This window comes from Ammospiza nelsoni, chromosome 22 (assembly GCF_027579445.1).
Source record: "Ammospiza nelsoni isolate bAmmNel1 chromosome 22, bAmmNel1.pri, whole genome shotgun sequence".
NCBI classification, from domain to species: Eukaryota; Metazoa; Chordata; class Aves; order Passeriformes; family Passerellidae; genus Ammospiza; species Ammospiza nelsoni.
The window spans coordinates 1123191-1135544 of record NC_080654.1 but is presented as its reverse complement, the minus strand read 5'-3'; the positions used below and the strand labels follow the sequence as shown (position 1 = coordinate 1135544).

Here is a 12354-nt window from a genome sequence, read left to right as displayed (position 1 = left end):
CCCTGAAAGGAAATCCTAAAACCCTAAAAGAAACGTATTTTGCTGGAACTTTAGAAGCAGTTAAGTGATGGCCTAAAGCTGGGCATACCATAGTCTTGTGGGACCACAATTGTGGTACTTGTTTTATGTCTTTATTTCTCCTTTTTATTTTCTTCCTTAAGAACCCAAGCCTAAGAGCACTTTCACTTGAGAAGTACTGATTTCCTCCAGGGTCATGCAGCTTTCATTCAAAAGAGTGTATGTACAATCTAGTATTGAATTTTTCACATTAAAAGCTTAAAACCCCAAGATATCTATAAACTAGTAACTTATGAGCCCACTTTGATTCCTAATTCCTTTCTGCAAAACTTTAATCCTTGACATCTGCTTAAGAGAAAGTGAGGACCAAGAACTCCAGTAAGGACAAGGTGTTTTTCTCTGCTGTACAACACGTCCTCCCATCTGAAAAGTTCTCAGAGTTCCACTGCCCACTGTTCTTTGTTCTCTCTATCATTATCTCATCATATCTCTATACCATTAATTGCCTAATGCAAGTGAAGACAAATTCTTACTTGAACTGGCAGAAAATATCTGCATATTCGGGCAGGATGCCACTGGCCTGAAGCACTGTCACACGGAAGGTAAACACACTGCCCAGCTTCAGGTGATCACCAATTTCCTCCGTGAATCCTTCCATAGTCATCTTTCCATCCAAAGTGGCTGACTTCAAGTCTTAGGGAGAAAAAAAAAAATCCCACATGAATTTTTTTTTTTTCATTTTTTTTCTCCTTTCTTTTCTGGAAATAATTCTTCAGGAGACAGTTTAGTCCCATCACATTTTTTTCCCTTTTAAATCCAAATAATTTGCTGATAACCAAAAGATCCAAATATCTGGGAAGCTTATCAGCACTGCTCTTCAAATGAATCTCTCATGTTCAACCAGGATCTCTCACATTCAACCTGCCGGTAACACCTCTCTCTAACCATGACACTCTTGAAGGACACTCAGAAATCCTTTCCATGAGTGACTGAAAGTGTCACAAATCTCCCAGAAGTTCTCCAAACACCAAGTATTTCTTGCTTACCCAGCTCATTCATTCTGTTGATCTCCTCTGGAGGAGTGGTAACCTCTGAATTCTGTCCTTGCCCTTCCACAATCCTTAACTCCTCCAGTGACAGTCCAGACCGAGTCATGGCAACTGAAGAAAAGTCACTCTGAAAATTAAATGTAACAGTGGCTTGTAACAGACTTCTGCACTTTCTGAGTTTGCCATCCCCTTATTTCCCCACAACATGTGTTCTTTATTTAGAAGCACAAGCTACTACACTCAAAGATACCTAGATCAATTTTAAGAATTCTTACCTTATCAAAATACTCATTGTCAAATGAAATTTTAGCTGTGCCAGACTGTCGAATACCCGATCCATAATCTGGGGCTTCTTCATCAGCTAAAAAAACACAGGGAAAAAAGAACATAGATAAATATTTATTTGGAAATATTCAGTCAATGCTAAGGAAACCAAACCAAACTAGACTTTTGTACACATTAAACCAGATTTTAATTCACTTGTTTTAATCCCTGCCAGGGTGATTCTTACACATCTTCAGAGTCTGAGCTGCATTATATGTTCCCATGGAGAGTGAAGCTTCCAGGGTTACCCTACCTAAAGAAGCAAGAACTGCTGGCATTTGGCCACTGCTGGAAAGGGCAAATTATGGGAAGGATCTGTGCTCCCAGCAGCATGGCTAAGGCATGGCCCTGCCAAGCAGCCCACCTCACACTGAGCATTGTGAAACATCAGGGACTGAGCAGTGACCTGCAGTGAACTCTGGCACACACACAATGGCAGCTCAGCACTGCTGAGGCCGCTACACCCCGGATATCTACTCCTCTCTTCTGAAAAGAATTCCTGGTGATTAAACACTGTGTTAAAGCAGCTCCTAGTCTCCACGTTTTTAGTGAGGCAATGAAGGGGGAAACTGCTGCTGCTTTCTGTTCCCACCATGCTGAAAACCATCAGTTCAGGAACTTCTTCACGTGCTCTCCCCAGGCCCCAGAGGAGCACATTTCTGAGCATTATTTAAAGGGATAGTTTGAGCACAGCTAAAACTTGGTACATTTAACTTTAATGCAGGTCACCAAAACGATCAAACCAGGTACCCTTCTGCATTGTTTATACTGGTTGCCAGAAAAAAAAAAGCTTTCCTTTAGTTTTAGTTTTCTGAAAGTAGTTAGATCTTCCACTGTCCTAAAAAGCAGCGTTGCATTAGTTGCCAGGTACAAAATTCAGTGGACAACATCATGATAATTTTAAAATCTTTTCTTCAGTAGCATTATTTCAAGACTTATTCATGCTCAGCCCATATGGTGAAACAATGAAATAATTTCAACACCAACAGAGAACAAGTGTTCTTTGCAACATGAAGGTGATTCAGGTTGGAGTATCAGGAGAATGGTTTGGTTTGCCAGGCTGGCTCTGAAGGCAGCAGTGTCTCACCTGCTATGGCCTGCACAGCCACGCGCAGGAAGCCGCGCACCTCGCCCTTCTCGCTGACCACGGCCACCCTGTGGATCAGGGGCACCGGGTACAGCAGGTTGCTCAGGTACACGAAGGCTCTGGTGACAGGAGGAGAGAAACACAGCCAGCGTTAGCAACGGTGTGCCAAACCCCACTGCAGCTTTGCTTGGCTCTGGAACAGTCAGGTCTCAGACACTGCATCTCCCAGACCTGCAGGAAGTCCTGGGTCCACCCTGCCCACACAGGAGCTCCTGGGTCCATCCTGCCCACACAGGAGCTCCTGGGACCACCCTGCCCACACAGGAGGTCCTGGGTCCACCCTGCCCACACAGGAGCTCCTGGGACCACCCTGCCCACACAGGAGGTGCTGGGACCACCCTGCCCGCACAGAGCTCTGGCCAAGCCCAAGGCAGCCACCAAAGGCTCTCGGTCAGAGCTCAGAGGGACCCAGGGATCGCAGGAATGAGTTACAGACACAGGGAGAGAGGATGGCTTATGGAAGGTAACCAGAGATGCACTGAAGTTGTGAATGGAGCTGTTAGCAGGCTGACAGAATCCATCAGGGAACTACTGATGATAAAGAATGAGGTAGTTGGAAATTATAAATTTAAAAGGAATTGATCTACTGTGCTCACACAGCCTCCATTTTTTACTGAACATATAAACCCACTCTTTTAAAAACACTGACTGAATGTTTTCTCTCTTCTATATTCCTTTGATAACACTGTGTGCAGAATAACCAGAAATCCACAATAAACCATAAGTCATCACTTAGGTTTCTTGGAAGATTCACTGATTGCACAGATAGTGGAAGACTGAAAGTCTTCACAGGTAAATCTCTTTAGGATCATTTGATTTATTTCTTTGAAAAAACAGAACATAACAAATAAGACATGACAGCACTACTCTAGAGCAACCACTTAGAAATTACAGTTTCCAAAAGGAAAAACAGCATTTAGGCCCCATAGGGGATGATCCTGCCCTGCACTAACTTTTAAGTTATATACAAACAGGGTCTGTTTCGGAGCAGGAAGACAACAAATTTAATTGTATACATTTTAATTAAAAGTCAGACTAAAGTTATTAAGTTATTTTACGTTTCTGCAATGAATTGCAGCAGTGTTTAAAGCATCACACTTCAGTGGAATTAGCTTGAGCAAGATATTAAATGTTGATACGCTCAACAAGTCAGCTAAAGAACAGCTCTCAACAAGGGGAAAATATGGAAGGTTTTGCTTATTGAATGAGCTGTTTCAGAGTTCAGGAGGGTACTGAGATGCACAGAACTTTAACCAATACTTTTACCACTTAGTAAATTTAAAGTGACTAATTATGCAATTTTAATGAATTTATGCACATTAAATTATATTAAACAACGGTAACCTGTTTTACTAACTCCACCCTTACAATTCTTTTATTAGTCTTTAGTATTACGAATAACTAATTCCTGTAATTTATAACTGTTATTGTTTAACATTCCTATGAAAAGTCCTGCATGACAAAAGGGAAGTGTTGCTCCTTGGGTTCACATGTCCCTTCCAAGGATGAATGAACTCTTTTTGAAATGACAAGGAAGTCAAACAGGTGTCAGTCATGAACCAAAGGCACAAAAATTATGCTACTAAGAAAAAAAGTGGTGACAAAATGCAATAGAGAAGAGGATGATTAATATGGCTACAAAGTAGCAAAACAAAAATATGAAGAAAACCATACAACAACAAAAACCAACTCAACATAACACTTCACTAAGATTAGGATTTAATTCCTTTTCAGTCTGCTTCAAAGTGAGGTAAGCACTCATAAAACAGGGGAAGGGAAAAGAGACAATTTCAAGTAACAAAATGAGAAGTTAAATTTTATTTTTTCCCTCTAACATTTTCATTTTTAGCTTTGGAATTTCAGGTGATGCACATCTGAGGAACTAGCACCCAACCACGTAAGAGAACAGTCCCTGAAACTGGAATGGTTCACTTGGACTGGATCAGGGATGGAGTTCCAAAAGGAATGTGGTTCTGAGCTCAACATGAGGAACACACCCAGTTTGAAAAGCACATTTCAAGCCAGGGAGAACAGACATTTCCCAACACAACAGAAGCCACGGAGTCTTGCACTGATGTGCACAGTAGGAGTCTCACTAACTAAAAACAGTCAGGCATTGCAGAAGCCTTCTCCCTTCAAAGCCAAACTAATGGAAAGTGAAAGCATCACCTGCATGCAAAATAAAAAATACATCTTCATTTGCAGGGCAAAAGTTCTGAAGGTGCTGCTCAACATGTGCCAGCAAAGCATTCAGCTGGATTAACCCCTACCCTGTGACCATCCCAGGGAAAAAATGTGTTTCCCTTCTCCCCCAGTTTGCTTCCATCCAGTCACCTTGTTCACTGGAATAATTTTAACTTAGAGAAAAAAAAACACATAATGCAAAAAAGTTTAAAGCTTCCTGTTTGCTGATGAAAATGCTGCATCTCTTGTGTAGAGTGGAGAGCAACTGCACATGTGCTGCACCAGAACAGAGCTGGGTTATGCAGCACCACAGCTGCTCCACCATGAGACAGTGCCAAGTCAGGAGTGGATGATATCTTAAGGTTTTCCTCCTCCTCTTCACACATCCGTGAGGATTGCCACTCCCCAAAGAGTCCCTAAGTGTCCCCCTGCACTTAGCCCAGCAGACTGAAAGAGGGGGGCTGGATTAGCAGAAAGATTGGTGAGGTAAAATGGCATACTCACAACAAAACTAGAAATTAAATTTAACAGACACAATTTGTAAAAAAACCAAAACAAAACCAACAGAACTCAAAATGATGGCAGATATTTTTAAAATAAACACATCAGGATTTAAATAAAATATCCCATAGTCCTCTCCCACCTCCCTTAAAAAAAAAGCAAATGCTTGATATGTCACACCATTAAATAGAGTCAATCTTGAAGAAACCCAGCATGCCAGGAGAAATGGCTAAAGGGACCAGCTCTTTTTTGTTTTCTTTAAGAGTTACAAATAAAAGACAGTCATAGCACAGAGAGAGAAAAGAAAATAACTGTGATGGCCAGGGAGTTAGATAACTACATGCTCCATTTCTCCTCCTCCTCTCCTTCATGATCTGCACTTGTTATTGCTGACAACTCCCCAAAAATACTAAAAACTGTTTTATTTGTCCTTCACATTCTATAACGTATCAACCAGTACACACTTGGAAGTGATAAGGAATTCTGGTTTTGATACAAACTGAACACTGCCTTGTGCTCAATACAATACCTATGTAGATGGACACCCCTGGTGCTTGCAAGCCACTGCTCAAAAGCAGAATTCTCACACTGGAGACACACAGGACTCACAATAGCTCCTACTCCGTGGTGCTGGACAGTCTAACAGCCTCTGCCAACAGAATGGGCACAACAGAACAACGGGAATAGAAACAATAGAAACCAACAACTGAGCAAAAGTCACTCTCTAGCCTCATAATAGGAACTAAGTTTGATCCCTCAACACATTCACAGCTCTGTACATGCAGCTCACACCATGCAGAGTGCTGCAGCTCCACAGCTCAGAACTCTGCACAAAGCAGGGACTCTGCTCCGTGTGCCTGCCAGGAAGCAGCAGTGTTTGCATTGCACACTGCATCTGCTCAGCTCGTGCTGTGCTTCCTGAGCCCTCTGAGGGAGCAGGAGCAGCTCAGCTCTTTCCCAGGCTCCAGGGGCACACGGGGCACCCTGGGCTCAAAGGAGCTGCCAGCCAGCCCACAGCAGCACACATGGCTTTCCCAAACTGCTCCCCACCTGAACCAGACAATCAGAGTTTGTAAAACGTGGCACCAAGCATTGCATGTAAGGGCACAGATTCAGAGACCACAGAGGACTAACACAGTTTCTTGCAACTTTAGTAATTTTTGTTTAAAAAACAGGATCAAGGAAATTCCAAGTTTCACTACTGACAATGCCTGAGGTTAGACACACTACACTGAACTGGCCAAGCTCTGGTCCCTGTTTCATTGTTCCTCCCTTCTGCTGGCCATGGAGCCCTTTTTGTACCATGCCTGTGGCAAGCACCTTAATGAGGATGCTGGCTTACAGGGTAAGCAAGGAAGCACAAAAGCATCATCAGGGGAGAGGGAAGCAGCAGAGAGAGGAGCCAAGCCACTAAATAAAATGTTTCTATTCCTTGTAATGAGAAACGTGCTAGTGAGACTATTACTGAAAGAACAGTGTGAAGAACTACATTTCTGTAATGTAACTTGCTGTCCTTAAGGGTCTGCATCAGAGACTGAGGTCTGGTAATGCCCTAATTCTCTCTGTTCTGGAAAGCTCAATAATATTCTAAAATCCACCAAGCAAACTTGTTTCAGGAATTCAAGCATAGTGCCTGGGGAAAGTGCTGATAAACAGAGATAATGAATTGCAATGCTGATGACTTTCCACCATGTAATACTGGCTACAGAGTCAAGCATAATCTGAGAAGCCAAATCATCTCAGAGAACACTCTTTTCCTCATCCAGAAAGGACCATTCTTCTTTCTCCACATGCCATCTTTTCGTATGCAGCGGATGTTAAACCTGTTTTCAAAACCAATAGATTTCTGGGTTTGGACTGAAAGACTTCCCACCACAGTCAGATTCTCTTCCATGGAAGAAAATAACATGCTACAATTCTGTCTTAGTGACCCTGCAACGGCTAAACAGGGAATTATATAAAGGTTTAAATTCTGTATATAAACCCCCAAGGTGCAACAGTTACCTAGATTTACTCACACTGTCGCATCTAAGGGTTATTTTCTCAATTACTACTTAGGTCTTCATTCCAGACACAGGAATTTAAAACTTAACGTTGAACTACACTCATTCCCTGGCAATTCCAATTTATGGACATGTATATTTTGGCTAGACTGACCATCAGTGTAGCACAAGGCAAAGCCACTGCAGTCTGCAGCAAGAGCTGGTCCCTTTTGGCCATTCTCAGAGTAACCTCACCAACCTTCCCACTAAAATGAACCAAGGGGATCGGTCGTAAAACGGGTCGCGCCCATCATTGAAGAGGTCTGATCCCTCCTCAGTCCCAACGTCGGAGCCAGTGTCATCCACAAAGGCCTCATCATCAAAGTCCTCCATCTCATCCTGCTGCTCATCTGCCAGCTCAGTGATGTCGGAGTCGGCCGTGGAGAAAGTGGGGGAGGGCGTGCGGTCGGCCAGGCGCTCGTTGACGCAGCCATGGAATATGGGGGAGCTGCACATCAGCGAACGGACACCGATTAACAGGGTCAGCACACAGAACCTCACCACAGCCCCTGCTGCCTTCAGCACAGAGACCCCTCAGCAACGAGCAACGCCTTCAAACCACCTGCACTGCAACGAAACGGGAGCGAGGAGGCTGCCAACAACGTCAGGGAAAAGAGTGCTCTTGAATGGAGCAGGAAGCAAATGAAAAAGGAATAGAAACATGGCTGAGCATATAGAACTGAGCATACAGAACTTGAGAGGACATCCACGTAACAGAGATACATTTCTTATTTTCCAACACAGCAGTTCTGCAAATAAAAATATCGTAAAGGTGCGGCCGACAGCAGGAAATATTAAAGAATCACATCAGACACTTCCCTAAGGTATGACCAAACTATTTGAATCCCACATATGAGAGAGACTGGACCACTTTTCCAGTGTTCTTCATATTTTCACAGCTCTGCTCCAGTGACTTTAGATGGAACTTAGATGGTTATATTTTAAAATAAATTTGTAACTTACTAAATGCTCACTCAAAGCACATTCTACTACTAGACACATGAACTGGCATTTTCTACTCTTAACTGTATTTAAAGTCTATTCCAAATCCCTGAAAGACAAGACCCAGCAGGCCCAGAGGCCCCACGGTTAATCCAGCGCTGCAGGCTGAGCCCGAGCTGGCGGTGCAGCTGCGGGAGGCGCTGTCCATTCCGTACCTGCCCACGAGCTTGAACCAGTGGAAGCGGTCGTAGAAGGGGTCGCTGCCCGTCATGGAGCCCTCGGGCTCCTCCTGGCTGCCGGAGGCCACTTCCCCCGCCCGGTCGTACATCTCCCGCATCAGCTCCAGCCTCTGCCTGCAGAGACAGCAGCAGCAAAGAGCTCAGAGACAGGGGTAAGGAGGCAGAGAACACAAAGTGAGGTGTTCACCATGCCCTAAGTTTGGTGCTTCATTAATTCCCAAAAATATTAAGAGAGTCTGGTTGTCAGCTAAGCTCTCTAAGCACAAGGCAAGGTCACTGCAGAAGCTTACATAAATCTTGGATTTCAATACACTTCTAAATATTCCTCTTTCACATCTAATTCTGGGATATTTTTTGCTTCAATTTTTTTATCAGACCATGTTACTGAGTAACTTTTGGCAGTTCTGTGCATTCCACTCCAGAAATGTTGGCATTTTGATTCAAAAGTGAACCAATTCCATTATAGACTCTAATTATCCATTTCTTTTATTGAAGAAAACAAGTGCTTCACACTGCAATATCCTTTGTCTAGAAGTTATTAGTAGGAAAAAAGTCCTTCAGTCAATATTTAGAGAATGGGGAAAAGAAACGTCATTTACACGTGATGAAAATAATTCAGATTGCAGTCAGAATTTGTGAAAGAATTTGTGTAGCTTCCATAGAAATAAAGTCTTCTTTATTTAAGATTTTCATCATAAATTATGTCATATACTGTGAAGTTACATAAAGCAGGTGGCGAGGAAATTATTACAGTGGAAGGGCTGAAAAAAGTAATGCACAGAGATGAGCTGTGATGAGTCTCATTGCATTCAAAAGATAAAGTCTAACCTCAAATCACAAAAATTAGAAGTGAAGCTAAGGTTAGAAGTTGGAGAAAAGTGCACTTGTTCAAACAATCTGAAAAGCTGGTATTTAGAACATCCCACACTGTCTAGAAAGTTTGGGAGGACAGAGAAAAACCAGAAACCGACAAAGAAAAGGGGAGAAATTTTTGAGTGAAGCTCCTTGGACACAGGGAATTCTGTTCTCTAACACTACTGACATACTTGAGTTTTTCCAAGGACCAGTAGTGCGTGGCTCCGTTCTTCAGGTCCTGCACCTCCACGGCCACCACGGTGCGGGGGAACGGGCGGCGCTCGCGGCCCTTCTCCGGCTCGGGGGGCAGCAGCTCCGGGGGCAGCGGCGAGTACAGCGTGTCTGTGAGCAGCACGAACTGGAACTGCACCTGCACGGCACACACACACACACCTGGGTCCTCAGCAGCCACGTGCTGCCCGCCCTGGCACGTTCACTCACACAGAACCCAAATCAAGGACTCACCGTTTTCTGAACACTTTTACAGCCCAAATTAATAAGCGAGAGGCATACAATTACAAGAAACTCAGAGCATTTACAGCAGGATTATACAATCAAAACTGATGGGTCAGAAAACTCAAAAACTGGCTCTCCATGTCCCTACCTTTTTCTTTAACTCTACACTGATTGCATTGGCTTCCTTCAGATACACTGCATTTCCCCAGAGCTGGTCCCTCAGCGAAGTGAACTGGTGGAATTTCCACTTCCTGAAAGCCCACTGGGCGAGTTCGTATTCATGGCGTGTCCAGGGCACTGGGAAGGGCAAAGAAACAGAGAAATAAAACAATGTGGCTTCCTCTCAAAACCATCACATGCAGTATCCAATACTCCTGCTGACTGTGCCATCAAGCTCTCAACACATTTTCTGGAAGAGCAGAAAACAAACATTTTCTACATTTTCATTATTCATCATGGAAAAACTGGACTCAAACTTTCTCAACATTAGCAGAGGAGATTAATGATCATGTGAATGAGATTTGGAATAGAGGAAACAATTTTTTTTCTGCTCCTATTATTTTAAGTTATTTGGCAACTATTAAAGCCAAATGCTGAAAGAGTGGAATGAGAGTGAGTATAATGAGAGTAATAAATTATCCACTGTCCAGAAATGGAGTTATACAGACATGTCACAGCATTCTAAGAATTCCTAGCAAGGAGGAAAAGAGAAACTTCAAGATCAAAACAAGGAAACAAAGGCAACAGTGTTATTTTATTTTAAGACATCTGAGCTCTGTTAGTGCCAGGAAGAGATTCCTCCAGGAGCACCAAATCAAAGCTTGGGGTAAAACTAATCTAGTTTGTGAACCAGTTGCATTAGAAGATGTATGTCTACAGTTCATGTGGAATGAATTCTATAAATGGGTATTTGAAATATGGATGCTGAGAAGATTACAGATCAAGAACTTGCAATGTTTTGCAGCTTTCCAAAGCAAGTTTTCTATCTATTACAAGAGATGATACAGCAGCGGCCCCTTTACACTTGGTTATACCCAAATTATTTTTAGCTTCAAACTCACCTTCTTCCTCCTCCTCCTCCTCCTCCTCTGTTGTTTCAGCTGCCAAGGACCGTGTCTCCACCTGCTTCTGGAGGGCCTGCAGCTTGCTCTCATAGTCCTGTGGGGAGAGAGGAGACGCTGTGTGGGAGGACAGACAAGAGCAGGAGGAAGCTGAGAGACACGGAGAGCTCAGTGACAGACACAGATCACACCACACAGACACTTCAAGGGCTCACAGGTCACACCAGCACTGCACTGCTGCACCCTCCCTGCAAACACAACAGAGGCCAGCACAGGACAGAAGAGCTGGACTCTAAAATCACCACATTTACATGTACACAGTGTCTAGAAGAGGGAAAGCTTTAGGATCTTCTTTTGTGGGGTTTTTGCTAAAGACAGGAAGAAGGGCATTTTATTTGGAGGCTGGCTGCTGCTTTCAGAGAGGTAGAAAAGAAGCAGAAATAGAGAAAAAATGCAAAAATAAATTTGAAAGGGGAGTATTATTCACCTTCAATTTCTCAAACAGAAGGATTAACAGCACCACTGATTTGCCTTTTTATACAAAAAAAAAAATTAATTTCAAATATTAGTGAGGGAAGCACTTTGTTTTCAATTAGATTTTCCCCACAGCATGCAAGTACCACTCTCTCACGTGTATTTAAGGCATCAGAAGATAAAATACCAGCACGGCCCTGGCAGAAAAGTCTGTGCAGTGGCTTCTCCACGAGGAAGACTTCAGCAATAGCTTCTGGTACAACAGCATTTTCTTCCTGTTCAGACCTTATCGTGCCTTGAAACAAATGCTACTTAAACCTAATGAGCCTTTTATTATTTGCTGGCAAAACAAATACAAATTAGAACAGACTCTGTCACTGTGTTCTTGGTCTCAAAGTCTATCACACTAGGGTATTTTATTTTTTTAAGATAAACCTTTGGCATATTATTACACAAATTAAACTGGTTTCTCAAGATTTTTATACAAGAGTTACAACAATTCACTAAGGGTGCTGTTGAGTTCTTAAGAATTCTTGAAGGCACTCATCTTGTACTCCAACCTTCTCTCTTCCACAGTTCCAAATCCTAAAATTCTTCTCCAATGCCCAGTTTGTAACAATAGGTTCTTAAATCCAAGAGCTACAGAATAAAAGCTTTACATTTTCCTCCCATCCCACTTAAGCATCTCACCTAAAGAGCTGCATCACTTATCCACAAAATGATGGTGTCAGCTTCAGCCAGGAGGGCTTTAGAAAATTAAAACTCAGCCATCATATGAAGGCCATAAGAAGTTCAATTTTTGCTCTCAGGGATATTGAATTCGTGGTATTCAAAATCCTGCACTTTCTAAGGGCACAGCTACCATTTGTTAATGCTATTTTCAGAAAATATTACTTATGAACCTGAAAGAATCTGGAGGTGTATCTCCTTTCCAAATAGAGTCTAATTTCTTCTTGAATATTTAATTTGGCTAAAATGCTCCTTCTTAAATTGTTTCTGCTCTATTCACCCTAGGTTGGCTACTTACTCACACAGGAAGTAACCTCAGCCCAGCAGCCTAAG

General features: G+C 42.8%; 1 protein-coding gene across 6 annotated transcripts in view; it reads right to left on the bottom strand.

Moving 5' to 3' along the window:
- KIF1B (kinesin family member 1B) overlaps positions 1-12354 on the bottom strand; it is a 78141-nt gene that overhangs the window by 20819 nt on the left and 44968 nt on the right. For all 6 annotated transcript variants that reach the window (XM_059487541.1, XM_059487542.1, XM_059487544.1 and 3 more), the window contains 9 exons: positions 10819-10915; positions 9906-10054; positions 9493-9671; positions 8423-8560; positions 7465-7713; positions 2479-2597; positions 1343-1428; positions 1065-1194; positions 552-711 (listed from right to left, as the gene is read on the bottom strand). In XM_059487541.1, the coding sequence (XP_059343524.1) occupies positions 552-711; positions 1065-1194; positions 1343-1428; positions 2479-2597; positions 7465-7713; positions 8423-8560; positions 9493-9671; positions 9906-10054; positions 10819-10915 (1307 nt within the window). The remainder of the gene's footprint in view (positions 1-551; positions 712-1064; positions 1195-1342; positions 1429-2478; positions 2598-7464; positions 7714-8422; positions 8561-9492; positions 9672-9905; positions 10055-10818; positions 10916-12354) is intronic.